At 43.8% G+C, this 16,805-nt stretch overlaps 2 protein-coding genes and 2 non-coding genes across 5 annotated transcripts in view; all 4 read right to left on the bottom strand.

The window, feature by feature from the left end:
* Nucleotides 1-5,391: 5,391 nt before the first annotated feature.
* Nucleotides 5,392-10,691, bottom strand: tor2a (torsin family 2, member A). Its single transcript, XM_086169589.1, has 5 exons — nt 10,465-10,691; nt 9,405-9,667; nt 8,684-8,859; nt 7,143-7,270; nt 5,392-6,590 (listed from the first exon to the last, which is right to left on the bottom strand). The coding sequence occupies exons 1-5, from the start codon at nt 10,583-10,585 to the stop codon at nt 6,346-6,348; spliced, it is 933 nt and encodes a 310-aa protein (XP_086025715.1). The 5' UTR covers nt 10,586-10,691; the 3' UTR covers nt 5,392-6,345.
* Nucleotides 10,692-11,521: 830 nt separating this feature from the next.
* Nucleotides 11,522-16,805, bottom strand: part of sh2d3cb (SH2 domain containing 3Cb) — a 50,097-nt gene continuing 44,813 nt past the window's right edge. The window contains exons 11-13 of one of the 2 annotated variants that reach the window (XR_015107853.1): nt 13,946-14,152; nt 13,304-13,593; nt 11,522-13,211 (exon numbers count right to left, since the gene is read on the bottom strand). Coding sequence is in view for 1 of the 2 variants with exons in the window: in XM_086169630.1 (XP_086025756.1) it covers nt 13,424-13,593; nt 13,946-14,152 (377 nt within the window). In the remaining variant the exon portion in view is untranslated. Of the gene's footprint in view, nt 13,594-13,945; nt 14,153-16,805 lie in introns of both variants that reach the window. The other variant, XM_086169630.1, reaches the window with a different exon arrangement.
* trnac-gca (transfer RNA cysteine (anticodon GCA)) lies at nt 15,837-15,908 on the bottom strand. Its single transcript has one exon. It is a non-coding gene; the product is annotated as a tRNA-Cys (tRNA).
* Nucleotides 16,160-16,232, bottom strand: trnaa-agc (transfer RNA alanine (anticodon AGC)). Its single transcript has one exon. It is a non-coding gene; the product is annotated as a tRNA-Ala (tRNA).

Here is a 16,805-nt window from a genome sequence, read left to right on the forward strand (position 1 = left end):
GTCTCTTAATAGCAGTAGAAAGGAGTATCAGTTCTATGTTTTCTGTTAAAATACTACATATTGCAGGAAAAATAAATACTATGCCTGTTATTCAAGTATTTATCATACGATGAAGGATTTTATTTCACTTCGATATTTGTAGTTTTACTGTTTTTTTTTCCATGTGTAGTATTATGGGATGTGTTTATAACAGTCTTGGATATTGTCGAAGAAAAGTGACTCCCTTGTGTGTGTGTGTGTGTGTGTGTGTGTACATTAAATCAGTCCTCTGTCTCCATGTTGAACGGCTGGTTTGTTTGTTTTCTGCTCTGGGTCACTTACCGCCTCCCATTCCTGTCTCGTGGTCACATGACCTCTCTCACTCGTACACACACACACACACACACACACACACACACACACACACACATAAAGACATACACATGTACACCTGCGGCTTCTGAGACACAGAAATAACATGACGTATAACATTGCTGATCTCTAACCTCTGCGTCGAGGGGTCGACCCTCACTTTGACCTTCAGGACGCGGCGCCTGGTGGCGCCTCAGTGGTCACATGACCTCGCCAGGATGAGAGGGGGAGGACGGAGACGGAGGGAGGAGACCGGATGTGGGCGGAGGAGCGTCGCCGGGATGACGTCACATCACGATCTCCTCCTTCTGAGCAGCCATTCCTCCCCCGATCACGCAGACTCGTGCATGTACGTGCATACATACATACACACACACACACACATTCACAGCAGTGGCTGCATCTCCTGGGTGTCTGAAAAATGCATGGAAATGACCTCAGTGACTCTGCAACGCTTCTGCTAGTCAAGCTCAGCTGTGTGTATGTATGTATGTATGTGTGTGCGTGCGTGTGTGTGTGTGTATGCACGCTCATGTGCATATGTGTGCGTGCATCATTTGCCACTATTCAGGTGCGAGTGAAAGCTGAAGTGGGTTATTTCTTTAGGGTTCTGGGATTTGAGGAAGATGACAAATGTCTAGATGATGGAGCACCTCCCCTCTTTTATCCCCCACAGTCATAGGGCAGCTCACACACACACACACACACACACACACACACACACACACACACACACACACACAAATATCACCATCACGACCCATCACCTCCAACAAAATGTCAGCGCCAGCATTGCTTTGTTCTCCGGATCCATCCGGTTTTGTGGCGATTCTGCAGGAGGCGGCGGCCATGTTTGGTCCCCTCAATGCCTCCCACTCTGTGTTTGTTACAACACTCAGGTGATTTAAGACTGTAAAACAGTTCCGATGTTTGTTTTTTTTTTGGAGGGGGGGGCGTTTTTTCCAGGCTCATCATCCTCAGCTGGGGAGGGCCGGGATGTCGGAGGCTGATCACATCACCCTCCGCTATCGGCGCCCCCCCACCTCCTCTGACAATGCACCAGTGTTCACCCCCCCCCCCCCCAAGACCCCCCCACCCCAGCTGCAGACTCACCGCTGCAGCTCAGCCGCGGCGCGCTGACATCACCATTGCTACCGCCCAATCATCTGCTTTGTTTATTTTAGGAAACACTTACCGCCTGACCAGCAAGCGGCGGGAACCTGTCGCCGCCGCCAGACTAGCGGTGACACTGGCGGAACCGCAACCGACGAAATCTAGACCCCAGACCTTCATCTCAGCTACGACATCAAAGGAGGGACAATCAAACATCCCATAAATTCTTGCAGTGATGAAACAACCACTGTGATAAAAGTGTCCAGAATCTATTGGAGACACGATGCGCCATGTTATATTTCTACTATTTCTACTTCCCTTAAAATGTGTCAGAACCTGCAAAAGGGTCCTGGCCTGCAACTCAAGTGCATCTTCCTCTGTCCGACCATGACTTCATTCTAAAAATGTCTCACTTCCTGTTGCCAAAGTGTCATTACCTGCAACGGTGGTGTCAAGACACGCAAAAGATGTATAATTTCCAGTCCCTTCCTGTCCCACTTCCATCGATTGGTCAATACCTGCCAAACTTCCTGTTAAGAACGCCCCACTTCCTGCCACGTTTCGGTTCCCTTAGCAGACGTGTTATTACACCACATGAAGAGTAACATCACAATACAATATTTTTTGCACTTCCTGTTACTAAACCTTTCATTTCCTGTCATTACCTGGCGGTAATTGCAACCAAGATGTCTTGACCTGCAACCGAGGTGTTACTGTTGCTCTGAAAGGGACCAGCCAGGGAGTTTTATTTTTCCAGATCTGGAGGTGCTGATTATGTTTCTGGAAACAATTAAAACATCAGATGAGATTAAATTCAGACTTCAGGTTTAAACGATCCGATTGTGAGAATTTTTCAGGAAATTTCAAATACCTTGTTTCGTCCGCAGACAGGAAACGTGGATTTTATTTTGAATTTGAAAGTGTTGCTCCAGTCTGAGCAGCTGCTCATCGTCTCCCAGGATTATGATCCCGATCTATGGTGGGAAACCGATCACTCATCAATCACGAGCGTTGGGAAAGTGACCCCAACTGATCCAGGGGGGATCAGTCATCTGTGTGTGTGTGTGTGTGTGTGTGTGTGTGGTCATTAATCACTGCACATTTGAAGGCACAGAGGGGCGTCACGCTCTTCACCCTCCTCGTCCTCACTCACGGTCGTTGGCCTTCCTGCTCCATCTGACCGCAGGGCAGAGGCCAAGGTCACCGCTCCCCTCCCCACCTCAGACCCCGAACCCTGGCCCCGCGCTGGGAGTCCCACCGTCACATTCCCCCCCTCGCGTCCCTTTTGTCCACCTGTTGTCCCGGAGACTTGATGGCCACAGAGCACCCCCCCCCCCCTGCTGGTTGTGAGAGTGTGTGTGTGTGTGTGTGTGTGTGGCTGAGGTCACAACACAGCGTGTGATAACAGATGATGTCGCACAACAATGGTCAGACTCTTCTTCCTGTTACTGAGTCAACTTCCTGCTCAAGAGGTCCCACTTCCTGCCACCGAGGCATCACTACCTGTAGCTGAGGTATAACTACATGCAACAAGACCCCCTCGCCTTGCAACTCCCAGCCCCTCCCCCACCCAGCATCTCACACACATAAACACACACACACACAAATTCCCTCTGTCGCATCTCCTTTGTTCACCTGTTGTCCCGGCGACTCGACAGCCACAGAGACCTCCCCTCTGCTATGTGTGCATGAGTGTGCGTGTGTGTGTGTGTGTGTGTGTTGCAGAGGTCACAACTTTGGTAATAATAGCAGATCATCCCAGGAACGCTGGTCAGCCACCACAGAGGTGCAACCTCCTATTACTGAGGTACCATTTCCTGCCACAGAGGCGTCACTACCTGCAATGATAGCGCACGGTGCGTGCGCGCGCACACACACACACACACACACACACACACACACACACACACACACACACACACACACAGTTTGTGAAGAGTTGGGACGATATTGACTTAGTTCTATAATTTTAGGGCGCTCAGCTATTTTTTCCAAATGATTTTCTTTCTATTCAGGAAGGCACTTTCCTGAATCATCAGCAGATAATGACCTGGAGTCAATAAAAATTAGAAATCTGTAATAAATCTCATTAGATTTACTAAGATTAGCAAATCATGGCTCCTGAATCTGAAGAAAGAACCTCAAATTGAAAAAAAAAAAATGCAATAAATTCATCATAATTTAACAGCACAGTTTCCCAGTGCATCAGAAATTCAAGAAAAAAAAAAATCACAATATATTAGCGACAAAGCATCAGCAGGACCAGATGTCTTTTCAGAAAAGAAATATCTGAGCCAAAATGTTGAAACTGCAGCAGGGATTTTTTTTTTTTATGCCGTGTATTTTGGGTGGAAGCCGGAGGTCATATTGATGTATTTGTCCAGTCTGAACCCGGGGTTCTCCCCCTGCTCCCCCCTGTGTCCGGCGGCTGCAGGAATGTGCGAGTCCAGCTTCGTCCCAAATGACTGAACACACAAAAAAAGGATTTAACTCTTTGTCAAACTCCAAAACAGCACAAGGCTCCTCAAACCAAAACCCCAGCGCCTCCCCCCGCAGACCCTGACCCAACTCCCCCCATTGTGGCCGGGCCCCTCCCCTGCCTCCCCCCTGACCCCGGCTGCCCGCATAAAAGACCCATCAGAAGTATCGCTGGCCGAATTTACAAGTGAAAGAGGCCCAATAATGGAGCGGTTAGGGAGAAGAAAGAGGAGACGGAGGGGCTCTCACAGATGTGGAGGTGGCGGGAGGAAGAGGAGGGGAGGGGAGGAAGGAGCGGCGTCCTATTGTTGCCCCCTCCCCTTCCCCGCCGCGGCAGGGAGGAGAGGCTGGGAAGAGGTGGCAAGCAGGAGGAAAAAGTAACTTTCAGCTCCTTAGTTTGCGGAGGAGAAAGGAGAGAATGCGAGAGTAGGGAATGAAAAGTGAAGATGAGCATCATCATCTCTCGGTCTCCTGTCTTCCTCTTCATCGTTCTTCCTTCTGACAGTAATCCTTTTTTTTTTTTTTTTTGCTCCCTACTTTCTCTCTGGGCTCTTCCTCATTTCTCCCCTCCATCTTTGCTTCTCATCCCTACAACCTGTGTGAGTGCGCTCATACATGAGGATGGTGTCCTTCCTCCTCGCCTCCTGCGGAATCGCGGCAGGTCTGATGAAGTCATCGTGTCCAATAGGAGGCGACGCCAGGAGGCTGCGGGTTCGACTCTGAGCAGGAAGTTCAGGCCAGGAATGGAGTCTTCAACAGGTGCAGGAGTTAAGGCTCGACAGAATTAAAGTGCCTGAAACATAGAAAGAATTTCACTGTCTTCTGGGATGCACACACACACACACACGATCAAACCTAAGCAGTATATTTCCCATTTTTTTCCCCAAATTGTGATTATTTCATAAAATGTTCACTGATTTTCCAAAAAGGCTTTTACTTTACTACTACTTCTTTCACTTTCTGTCGAGTTTAATGGGAGTCTCTTCCATGAGGGTCGGTTATTTTTTAAGGATGACGAGAAACACTGATTCTACATAGCAAACAAAGCAGAACTCGGTTCATACGCAGCCAGCCGACTCGCCTCTCGGACGTCGACTCGCGTGTCTGCCCAGCAGGCAAGAACGAGGATGAGGAGATTGACAACTTCCTGACATCTTGGTACAGCAGAACTTTGGGAAACAGGTTCCTCGAGTCACTGGGTGACCACGTTTGGACTTTGTCGGAAACATGCTTTCGGACCCGACTGGCCGGTCAGCTCTGCTGCTCAAATTCTACAAGATGTTTACTTGAATATTCATTCAATTCGTTAAAACTTCAATTTATGTTGTTTTTCTAAAAAAAATCAGGGAGGGGGGGGGTTCAGTCAAGAGATTGGGTTGTTGTTTTCAATATGCTGCGGTGCCTATGAAAGCAGAGGAAAAATAAACCAAAAAACAAAATACGATTGAATCGAGAACATGATCAGATTTATTACAAAATAAAAACAGCCTTATCGGTCTGATATTGATCTGACGGGTCTCCGATCGGCCTGCGTCGCCACAGTTACCACAACCAGTAAATCATTCCTGATGTACGAACAGCTGTGAGTCGTAAACAATCTGATTTAAAGGGGTTCCTCATTTCTCCAATAATTAATCAGATCCACAAAGTAACCTTAGCTTTGAAACAGGAGGCCCCTTATTTTTATACAGCCATCTGGCAGTATGTACACACTGCCATCTTGTGGCCATAGAGGTCAGGTGTTGCAGGTACAGAGTGGAAACACTGTGGTTTCCTTCAGTCGTGATTTTCAATATTAAATCCTGCGGATGATCCAGCTTCTGTAGCTCAGACAGCAGATTTGCAAACTTTGGGAGGTGAAACATTTTTTTTTTGAAATGTGATGACATTTAAATGGCTTTCACCAAAATTTCGGACTGATTTTCATCATCTGAAAACTCAAAAGAGCTGGCTTATCCAAGGGAATGTGGTGTTTCCTGTTCCTTCCATCAAGCCGTTCCTGGCCGGAGGGAAGTTGCATCTTTGGGTTCTTGTCCCTTTTTTGCCTTTCTTTTTTTTTTTCATTTTTCAAAAAGTCCCATGATCAGAGAACAGATCATCATCATCATCGTCATCATCAGTCAAATCGCTCCGTTCCTGGTTTTCAAAGGAGTCTTTGAATGTCTTTTCTGCGGAGATGCTGTAAAACCAGTTAATAAAAACAGCGCAGGGTGGTTTTTCAGCCAGCCTGCGGGGGGCGGCCTCCAGCCAGGGGAGCCGGATCAATAACTACCGGCCTGCAGCGCAGTGGTTGTAAATTCTGGGAGGGATGTGGAGTTCAGCCCCCCCCCCCCCTCCAAGTGACTCAGCATAAATGCTGTAAATCAGCGGTGGCCATTCAGTGACCTGGATACACTTGGCTCCTCACAGGAAGAGGTCGATCTTGGCGGAGACTATTTTGCAGCCCGTGGTGGAGAAGTACTGCCCTGGGACGGGGGCGTAGGTCATGTCGCCCCCCAGCGCTTGCACTACGTCATGGCGGTGGCAGCTGCTGCGCTGGCAAAGCTGGGCACGGACGCAGCGCTGCACATGATGGCGGCACAGCGGCAAGAAGGGCACGAAGCGCGTGATCAGCCCCCGCTGGACCAGAAGGGGGAGGTAGATGTCACCTGCAGGGAGGAGAGATGGTCACAGGCAGCAGCTCACCTTCATCACATTTCTCTTTTATTTTATTTCAACTACTTTTCTGATAAGTTCAACTGGATTTCACATCATTTACATATCCTTTCTAATTGATTGCCTCTCTCACTGTCTTTAAACTTATTTCAGAGTTTCAGGCCCTTTTAACCCTTTCTTTTTCTGATCTTTTTATTAATTAACATTCATATATATTTCCAGAAAACTTAAGTTCATTTTATTTATTTTTTTTGCAGGTCATTGTAAAAGAAATATCTTCAGATAATTTATTCGCGAATTTCAGGTGATTTGCAGGTTTTTAGTTGTATCAGTGAGACTTCTCGTGATTTTTAAAGAAACTTTTACTAAATTTTCAGTTCATTTATTCCCTATATTATTTTCATTTTCAGGAAAATTGTTTATGGTTCCGAGTTGATGGCCTGGAAAAGTCTAAACCGTTTTTTTTCCATTTCATTTTTATCTGCCAGTTAAACAAAAACTGCCAGGTTTCCAGAAAATTACCTGGTAAAGAACCCGGTACTAACTTGTGTTTGTACTGTAAACCGCCTCTGTAATGGCGTCCTGCAGCTCTGCCAACTGGATCTCCTCTCGGTCACGTCCGGCTCGCCGGTGCTCCAGAACTACCTTCTCGATCCCGTTCTCGCCGGCGGTGCTGTGGCAGAGAAGAGGAGGGCGTCAGAGCTCCATTAGGAACCTTCTCTCCAAAGAGAGATTATGGGTCATTCAACCCAATCAGATTATGTCCCGTGGCCTTCAGAGACCAGTGATGGGATTATGACAATTTCCTCTCTGGTCACCTTGAACCATAATCTCGGGTAATCAATAAATTCTTTCATTCATGATCCAAACCAGACCTGGGCATTTTATGGCCCGGGGGCCACATGTGGCCCTCTGGCCATCCCTGTCGGGCCCCCGTGAGGTCAGTTACCACATAAATGAAAAATATCTTATTTTGTTCATGTCATACAAGTGTGTTGCTTTTCTGTTGTCATTGATTTCGATCCTCCGATACCATTCAGGTTTCTCATATGGTTCCTTGTAAAAATGAATTGCTCGCCCTCATCACTTCCGGCGCTGTCTCGGGCGGCTGCCTGCCAGAGTTTCTCTTCACCTTAGTGTCTCTTTTTCCTAAATTCTCTACTTCTATTTTTCTGTGACTTCTAATATTCAATCTTTGTAGTTACAGTTAACAGTTAGGACAATTCATATTTCATTGTATTTCTTATTCTTCCTCCTTTCTACTATTATCTATTACTGTTATGTTTTTTACTTGAAACTCTGGCACAACAATTTCCTTCGGGATTAATAAAGTTGTTCTCATCTCTCATCTCATATCTAGACCCTTTATCCTGCTCACAGCGTCGGGTGGAGGCCTGGAACCAGTCAAAGCTGACATTGGGGTAGGACTTAACCTGGACATGTCAGCTGTCAATCATTGAACCATTCACTGTCGTTCCCACCTACCAGCAATTTAGCGACTTCAATGAACCGACTGTTTCTAGACTATGGAAAGATAGAGAGCATGGAGAGAACGCCAGCAGGAGAACACAGAGAGAACCCAGCTGGATTCAATCCATAGTGCTACTGTGCTGCCATGAAAGTTACTTTAAATGATTATTTTTATTATTTTCACTTCCCTTTCTGATATTTACCCAATTGATGAGTAACATGTTTCTGATATTGAAATGATTTCCAGTTACTTTCTTTATAAAAATGAATTAACCCTCTCAGGCTCAAATTAAGTTGTAGTTGCAGGAAAAATCTGATATTTGGCTGTCGCAAATCTGCAACATCTGTCTGGAGAAGGTTTAAGGAGGTTTTTTACCATATTAGGTTCTGGTTACTTTTTTTTTAATTTTACTAACTTTTAAGTCACTTTTGGTGAAAATTCTGAGCCAGTGTGATTGAATTTCCAGAATTGAATCGATCTTGTCAAAATAATTTCTTCTCACTAAAAGTCAGTTGATGAAACTATTTTCCACCTGATTCTTTTCCTCTTTCATTTCATTTACTTTCTGGAGCTTTTGTTTTCCTGGCAGACTGGCAGGTTGCTGGCGACAGTAACCTGATGAAGATGTAGATGGCTTTTCGGTAGTTGGTGCTGAAGACGACGTGGGCCGGGCCCAGGAAGGGCTCCAGGACGTCCACCACACCCGGGGGCATCTTCTCCATCTCATCAAAGATAAAGATGGAACGAGCGCAAAGCGTCAGGTTCCCCTGCACCCACTTCTTCAGCTCCTCCTGGAAGACAGGCACAGAATAAATTCTCAATGACTGCTATTTTTGTCCCTTTCCACGCAAATTACAGCGAGAATTATTTCAGTTTTTTTTTTCCAGGGTTGTGTTTTTTTCAGCTGATTTTCAAGTGATTTCTTTTGGTTTTCCATGTAAATATTCTTCTTTTATTTCAAAATCAATCCTGTTCAATGATCAGCTGCCTGTTGCCTAACTTTCAGGAAATACTAATTTCTCTGATGAACTTTCACTCCAATTTTCAAGTAATTTCATACATTTTCTTGAGTGACTTTCTTGCCAATTTTCAGGACACTCCCTGTTGACATGGAGAGAGTGCCAAGAAAAGCTTTTAAAGTAATTTCATACTTAACAGATTTCCCAATTTTTTCCCCAAAGTTTCAATAACAAATGTTTGACTGTTTTTCTGATTTGAGTCAGACATCAAATAATGTTTTTCAGCACAATTGAACTTGTTTTCACAAAGTCCTGCTCTTTCGTCTTGATAATGTGACAGGTTTACTGACTCATGATGTGTCGAGCGTTCTCCTCACCCTATACGTCTCCTGCCTGCCAGGGAGCGGAAAGTGCAGCGTGGGGATGAACTGGTGGACGTAGGGGCTACTGGCCGAGCTATAAAGGTGACGGGCCAGCATGGAGCTGACCAGTGTCTTTCCTGTCCCTGATGCGCCATGGAAGGACAACACCAGCGGCTTATCTGGGTTTTTGTTCTGTAGGAACTGGGCCACTTCCTCCGAGATGATGTCCTGCACCAAATGTTGCCCAAAGACATTCTTGTACAGGTCCCACTCCAACTCTGAAACACAGAGCCATCAGGAACTAAGGCCACAGTTTTTACTCTCCAAACACAACCAATCTGTTGCTGATATTTGTAGATGCACAGCCGTACGTTAATGTACACAGACACACAGTTCATTACATAGTAGTATAATCTATTTTGGATGTTGGATCTCAGGCTGTTTATGCGAGCCATATGACCTCCAATCGGCCCTTGGGAACAAAAAAAGTGAAATAAAATAAGTGAAAATATTAATGTCTTGTTCATTATTCCTGGTTTAAATATTTTTTTTCAGAATCATGGGACAATACCATGAGCTGAATGACCTTAGAAAATCAACAAAATTTTGGCAAAAATTCAGCAAGAAGTACCAGCAAAAACACCAGCAAAAAATGAACCTCATTATACTGTCATACCAGGGGAGTTGACAGTGAAGTACTTAATGCCGAATCAGATTTTATGGGATAATAAGATCATCCCATAAAACACGTGTAAAAGTAATCAGCACAAACTTGGGAGCAGAAGTGTCTTGTTGTTGTTGTTGTTGTTGTTTGGACTTTGCATCTGAACGTAACCAGCTGCTAATCGACTTCCTGTAGTTTAGCTTGATGACATCACGTCCAGTCTGGCAACTTTGTAGTTTTAAAAGGAATAAAACGACTCTGCGGCGATTGAAAAGCAGCGAATTAAACTCGAATACAAACACTACTCTTTCAACAGGTTGTCGTTTCAAATAACCGTGACATTTCAGTTCAATAGCGCTCTGGCTAGCAAGCTAATCGCTAGTTCAAGTTAGCTTGACCGCTCCGCCTTACCTCTAATATTCGGCTTCCAATCGCAGGCGCAGTTTTCTGAAATGGAGCAGTATAATCTCTGAAAAACGCAAAACGCCGGCCTGGAAATCAATAAAATCAGGACGGACAGACCGACCAGCATTTTGACTTCCCACCAGCAAACCGGGGAGGACGACTGCACTTTTCAGTTCAGAAAGCCGTCTCCATTCGTAGTACTTCCACTTCCCGGCGACCGTTATACAAAGCATAACCAGGTGACGCAGAAGACTACATTTCCCAGAAATTCAATCGTACGTGACATGCTCAGTCCCAAGAAAACGCACGTTTGTAAATCAGGGGATATGACATCATCAATATATATAACAAGCATTATCTCATACGCCATCTAAAAAATAAATACATTTTTAAAACAAAAGTGTGTTTCGTTAGATAGAATATATTGGGCATCTTTCTTCCTTTTTTAATTGATTGCAAGTTTTTCAAGTGTTATCCTGCCATGATAATACTTTTGATCACGTCCAAATAATTTTCAAGCAACATTATAACTTGAACAATATAGTTGATGTGTGTTTTAGCAGCTTTGTTTTTTTCATTTTGTATAAGTTACATCACTGCACAGTTGTTTATGTTTACTGTTTGCTAAACTAGTGGACACAGAGCTTTAACATGAAGAACATGCAAAACATCTTTAGGGCAGCAGGGGATACTGTTGACAGGGAAATGTGAAATAGACGAATTTCTACTCCGGCGTTTATTTCAGTATGCTTTTGAGAGGAATATTTAATTTAATCTGGTAATTTATATATTTATTTTCCCAAATGTATATATAGGGGCTATTTCAATGACCAATATTTGAATGAACTGTCAATAAACAAAAAGTATGTCTTTCAAAATGTATACATTTTCAGAGATGCCTGTAAACAACAGATTAAACTAAAGGTTTACCGTGTTTACTTGTGCTGAGGCAACAACTCATTTATTTCTCTGTTATGAACTACAGGGTATTCTAAAAAATTTGAAAGATTAATAAATTCAATTTATTTTTCAGTGACAATAAAAAATCAAGTGACAGAGTGAATTTAGAGACAAAGCAACAGGCTTTATTCATTCATATAAATACAGGTTAACACTGTTAAAAGTGACACGTACCTGGGAAGGAAGCTGAGGCACGAGATATATCACGATAAGATTCAGATTAGGGACCAGATGTTTAAAAAAAGCGTCAAAGCTTCCTGGTTTTCCAGGCTTAGTTTAGTCTTCAGTCATTTAATCATTAATAATCACTTATCAAAAACCTACTCGCATCAAAAATCTCTTGTCCCTACTGAAACCACCATATACCACACATTGATCTACTTTAAGACATTTTTTGCTCGTTCCCTCGTACCCGAATGCTCCCTTCTGTGACATCAGGCAACATTTCTGCTGAAAGAGTCTGAATTTTGTTTTCCCATTTTTTATGGCTTAATTTCCATCAGCAGAATCATTCTAGAGAGTGAGATGGACAACGAGTTGCTAACCATCTAATGAAAACCATTATTTAACCTGGAAAGACAAAATACCTTTTCTCAAGATAGCGAGCTGGAAGTATCGGATCAGCAACGCTGAACCCGCTTTTAACCGTAATCAATCGATCAGTGAGTAAACCATTCATAAAGTAAAATTAAATGCTTCTGATGTGGATGTTCTTCCTTGAGACAGTCTGGGTGAAATTTTAAATGAATTAACATGACATACAATGTTATTTTTTTTTGCCTTTGTGCTATGCAGAAACAAAATATTTGTTGCATTTTTAAATCAATGAACAACTGTAGAGAAAACTAAATTACATTTCTGCATGCAACAAAACATTTTGATCTCCGAAAAAAAAAGGTGGGTTGAAGGTTAATCTTAAGGAAAATAATATCTATTTGAGTCTTTCTTGTATTTATGAAAAAAACCTGAACTTAAATTATCTACCAGCAGCAAACCAAAAATGCCTCCACATTCCTCTCTTTGTGTGCTGTCTTCCTTTTACTGGTCCGTGCAGTCGCTTATTAAGAGCAACAAAAATATTTTAGCACGTTTAACTTAGAAGTTACAAGATCACCATAATCTTCAAATTTAAAAATGAATGAACTGAATTAAATACGTTTTAATTAAATGCTTGTTAATTATTTTCAAAAGCCTCAGTAAGTCGCGGGTTGCTGACCCCTGACATAGACTATAGCATGAGGTGTGGCAGACATGAAAAAGTAAATTATGGGATAAAAAACCAACCCCATAGGCATTACTGGCACAGGTCAGGAGCCTTCAGGTCAGGAGGGCCTGAAGACAAATGGAGCCCAGTGGCGCTGCGCCACTGAAAAGAAGGCCCAGCCTTCAAATGCTGACGGAAATCGAAGCATGCCGGTACCCCTGCCAGGGGGAATGGACAGGAAACAGGCAAGGGCAGAAACACACAAGTTTCACATGGAACCAATTCAATTCACAGTCTGTTTGAAAAAAGCAATATTAAAAATATGTTTTGTTGATATTAGATGATTTCTGGGATCGTTGTAGTTGACTTTTCTTTATATTTGATTCTTTTTGGATAATTTAAAGAAAAAAAAATCTATTGTTTTTTGGGTGATTCTTTAGCAATTTTTGTGTTGACTTCTTATTTCACTGGTTCACTTTTTTCATAATTCTCTGCAAAATTTCTAGGAATTTCTGGCTCGTTTTTAGAGGCAGTTTCCTGTGAATGGTTTCTGGTAATTTCTTCTTCACTCCTCTTGCTATCTTTGTAGCTGTTAGGAAATATGAAATAAATTGGCTAAATATTAAAAAGATTAATAAAACAATTCTTTAAAACAGAATAACATCAGAAGAGAAGTATCACCCAAATTTCTTGGTAATTTTTCCAGGTTTTGTCTTCAGTCTTCAGTCTTTTAAAACATTTCAGTTTTGGAGTACCCTAGAGGTCAATGGCCTCCATGGCTGGTCACTCCAGCCCTGAGACTCATGGTGTCCGGAGCGATGGTTCCAGTCGGTTGGACAGCGCTGTCAGAACCTGGTCGAACTTGTCGTAGCGTAGCGCTGGGCTCTCCTTTGCCCCCCTGCTGCCCCAAAGCAGCCTCATCTGGAATTCAGTGTGGAAGAGCTCAGACACGGCAGCGTCCTCCTCGAAACCTGATAGGCCAAAATAAAACACGTCCATAATTTAACCACCAGCAGGACCAATCCACATTATTACATGGCAGAAATAACTGGCTGAGTTTTCTTAAATATAATTTCTTGTTGATTATTTAAGATACCGTTTAAAGGCTTTGTCTTCTTATTGAGATTTAAAAACTTGTTCAATTACAAAATATAAAATGAAGACAACAACAAATACATACCGAACATTTTCAAGTACACAACCAGTGACGTGAAAAATATGACATTGATATATGATAATTTGTATAGATGATTCTGAACATACAGTATTACAAGTGGGACTACTTTCAGAGGCAGGTGACTCAAAATATCTCCCTCCTCTCACCTTGCAGCTGATTTTCGGCATTGGCGCGGTACACGCCCCCCAGCTGGGCGACGGTTCTGGCCGCTCCGAGGTGGAACATCACCACGTCCACTCCCGCCTCCACTGTTTCCCAGGGCTCTGCTCCATCACCCACCGCCACACTCTTCTCCAGCAGAGACAACAGTGGGAGGATGTGGGGGAAGGTGGTGCTAGAGAGCGGAAAGCTTTCTATGAAGGACACACATGTGGAGAGTCATTCACCTGCTTCATCAGAAGAAGTCGTTTTTTTAACTATCATATAATGTTCCCGATTCCAGACTCCCAATTCTCTGTCACAATGCCTCCCTCAAGTTGCGAGAAACCCTTATTAGAAATTAATGCAACCAATTGTGATTTCTTCCTTCTGAGGAGAAAAGTGTCTTCCTTTGCACATCAGTTGTTGTGTTGGAGAATCGGGTGTCGATGAGTCATTTGTAAAATGAACTCAATCATGAAAAATCATGTGACCAACTACATTAACCTCAATCCAACAAGCACCTGCAGAAAAGTCCAGGTGGTGGTCAGAGTCTTAGATACTTGACAAGCAAACAGAAGTGTTAAACTTCACATTGAAGATGTGATAGGAGCCTTACAGTCCCCTCCGGTGAAAGAAAACTCAAAAGCTTCATGGATCAATCCAATCTCTCATTTACTGAGCTGGTTTCAACTCTTGTTGGCTGATTTCAATTTGATGCATGAAAACTGCTATACTTGTGTGTTCACTGACGCCATGATCTTTAGAGAGAAAATTCAATGTCCATGAGATGGATGTTGATTCCACTGGTCAGCAGAATGTAGGTAACAAGAGACCATCAAACAACCATGGTTATACTCCATTAAACTTTTTGGGAAATGGCAAAGATTGAAAGGCCTTAGAAAAACTAGAGAATGTCCCATGTTACCTAAAAACACACCCACAGATAAGACAATAAAACTTGACCTAGAAAAGCCTGGGTCCCTCTAAATGCACTGTGTTCAGTCAAGAGCAAGAAAGAACATTACATGAAGGGAGACTCATGGAATGGGCTTCCATGACTGATGGCCAAGGGTATGACACAAACGATTTGAACTTGAGACCTCTAAATCTGTAATTAAATGCTCTACCACTGAGCTAGGCACGCGCCTCGAGGATGAAAATTCAAAAATTGATATTAGTAGAACTCATCTGCTGCACGTAGTCAATGTATTGCAGCAGGAGCAAAGAGTGATTGGGCAAAGAGAAATGGAAGGGATGTCTCACCAATCCAACGATAAGAGTGGCAGAAGTTAACAGAGGCAATGGGAGGACGTTATCCTTCTTGGACGTGCTCTACCATTTGAGCTAATTCCCCTTTTCGCACCCTGTCGAAGTACTGAAAGACCAACGACAGACAGACTTTGGCGCGAAAAAGACAACATACGTTGACCCCAAAAGTGTGAGTCCCTTGAATCGTGCCGCTTTCAGTCAGACCTGTTCAGTTCACTTCAGACCTGATTTGCAGTCAAATGATCCTCTACCACTGAGCTATGCCCCCACCTCGAGGGGAATACTTGATATTATTTCAACTCTTCCGTTGTGCGTAGTCACCGTACGGCAGCAACAGCAAGGAGAGATGTTGCACCAATCCAACAAGAAGAGTGGCAGATGTTAACGAGGCCATGGGAGGACGTTGTCTTTCTTGGACTTACAGTGATCATCAACTCCAAACTTTTGGCCTCCACCGCATTGTGCAAGGAAGCAGGGAATGAAACTTGTCCTTTCACTAAGCTAAAGACCAGTGGAGAATGTGGGCATCGATCCCACTACCTCTCACATGCAAAGCGAGCGCTCTACCATTTGAGCTAATTCCCCTTTCTGCAGACTTACTGCAGCAAGAGCAGCAAGAGCAAGGACAGGGGGCATCCAGATTTGAACTGGAGACCTCTTGATCTGCAGTCAAATGCTCTACCACTGAGCTATGCCCCCACCTCACGGCAAAAAATTGATACTACTTGAACTCATGCGTTGCACGTAAGCAACGTACTGCAGCAAGAGCAAAGGGAGGATTGAGGAATGTTGCTCCAATCTACTGAGAAGAGAGGATGAGGTAAACGTAGGCCATCGGGAGGGGCGTTGTCCTTCTTGCACTTGCTGATATCATCAACTCCAAACTTTCGGCCTTCTTATTATGCACAGAAATGGAACGAGCCTCGACCAATGATTTACCTAAAGACCAGTGGAGAATGTGGGCATCGATCCCACTACCTCTCGCATGCTAAGCGAGCGCTCTACCATTTGAGCTAATTCCCCTTTTCCCACCCTGTCGGAGTACTGAAAGACCAACGACAGACAGACTTTGGCGCGAAAAAGACAACATACATTGACCCCAAAAGTGTGAGTCCCTTGAATCGTGCTGCTTTCAGTCAGACCTGTTCAGTTCACTTCAGACCTGATTTGCAGTCAAATGATCCTCTACCACTGAGCTATGCCCCCACCTCGAGGGGAATACTTGATATTATTTCAACTCTTCCGTTGTGCGTAGTCACCGTACGGCAGCAACAGCAAGGAGAGATGTTGCACCAATCCAACAAGAAGAGTGGCAGATGTTAACGAGGCCATGGGAGGACGTTGTCTTTCTTGGACTTACAGTGATCATCAACTCCAAACTTTTGGCCTCCACCGCATTGTGCAAGGAAGCAGGGAATGAAACTTGTCCTTTCACTAAGCTAAAGACCAGTGGAGAATGTGGGCATCGATCCCACTACCTCTCACATGCAAAGCGAGCGCTCTACCATTTGAGCTAATTCCCCTTTCTGCAGACTTTTTGTACGCCTACAATTCCGACGAAAGGCAGACTTTGGCGCGAAAATGACGATAAACGTT

This window comes from Fistularia commersonii, chromosome 22 (assembly GCF_037954325.1).
Source record: "Fistularia commersonii isolate RoL2024-O1a breed Wild chromosome 22, RoL_Fcom_v1.0, whole genome shotgun sequence".
In the NCBI taxonomy this organism is placed as follows: Eukaryota; Metazoa; Chordata; class Actinopteri; order Syngnathiformes; family Fistulariidae; genus Fistularia; species Fistularia commersonii.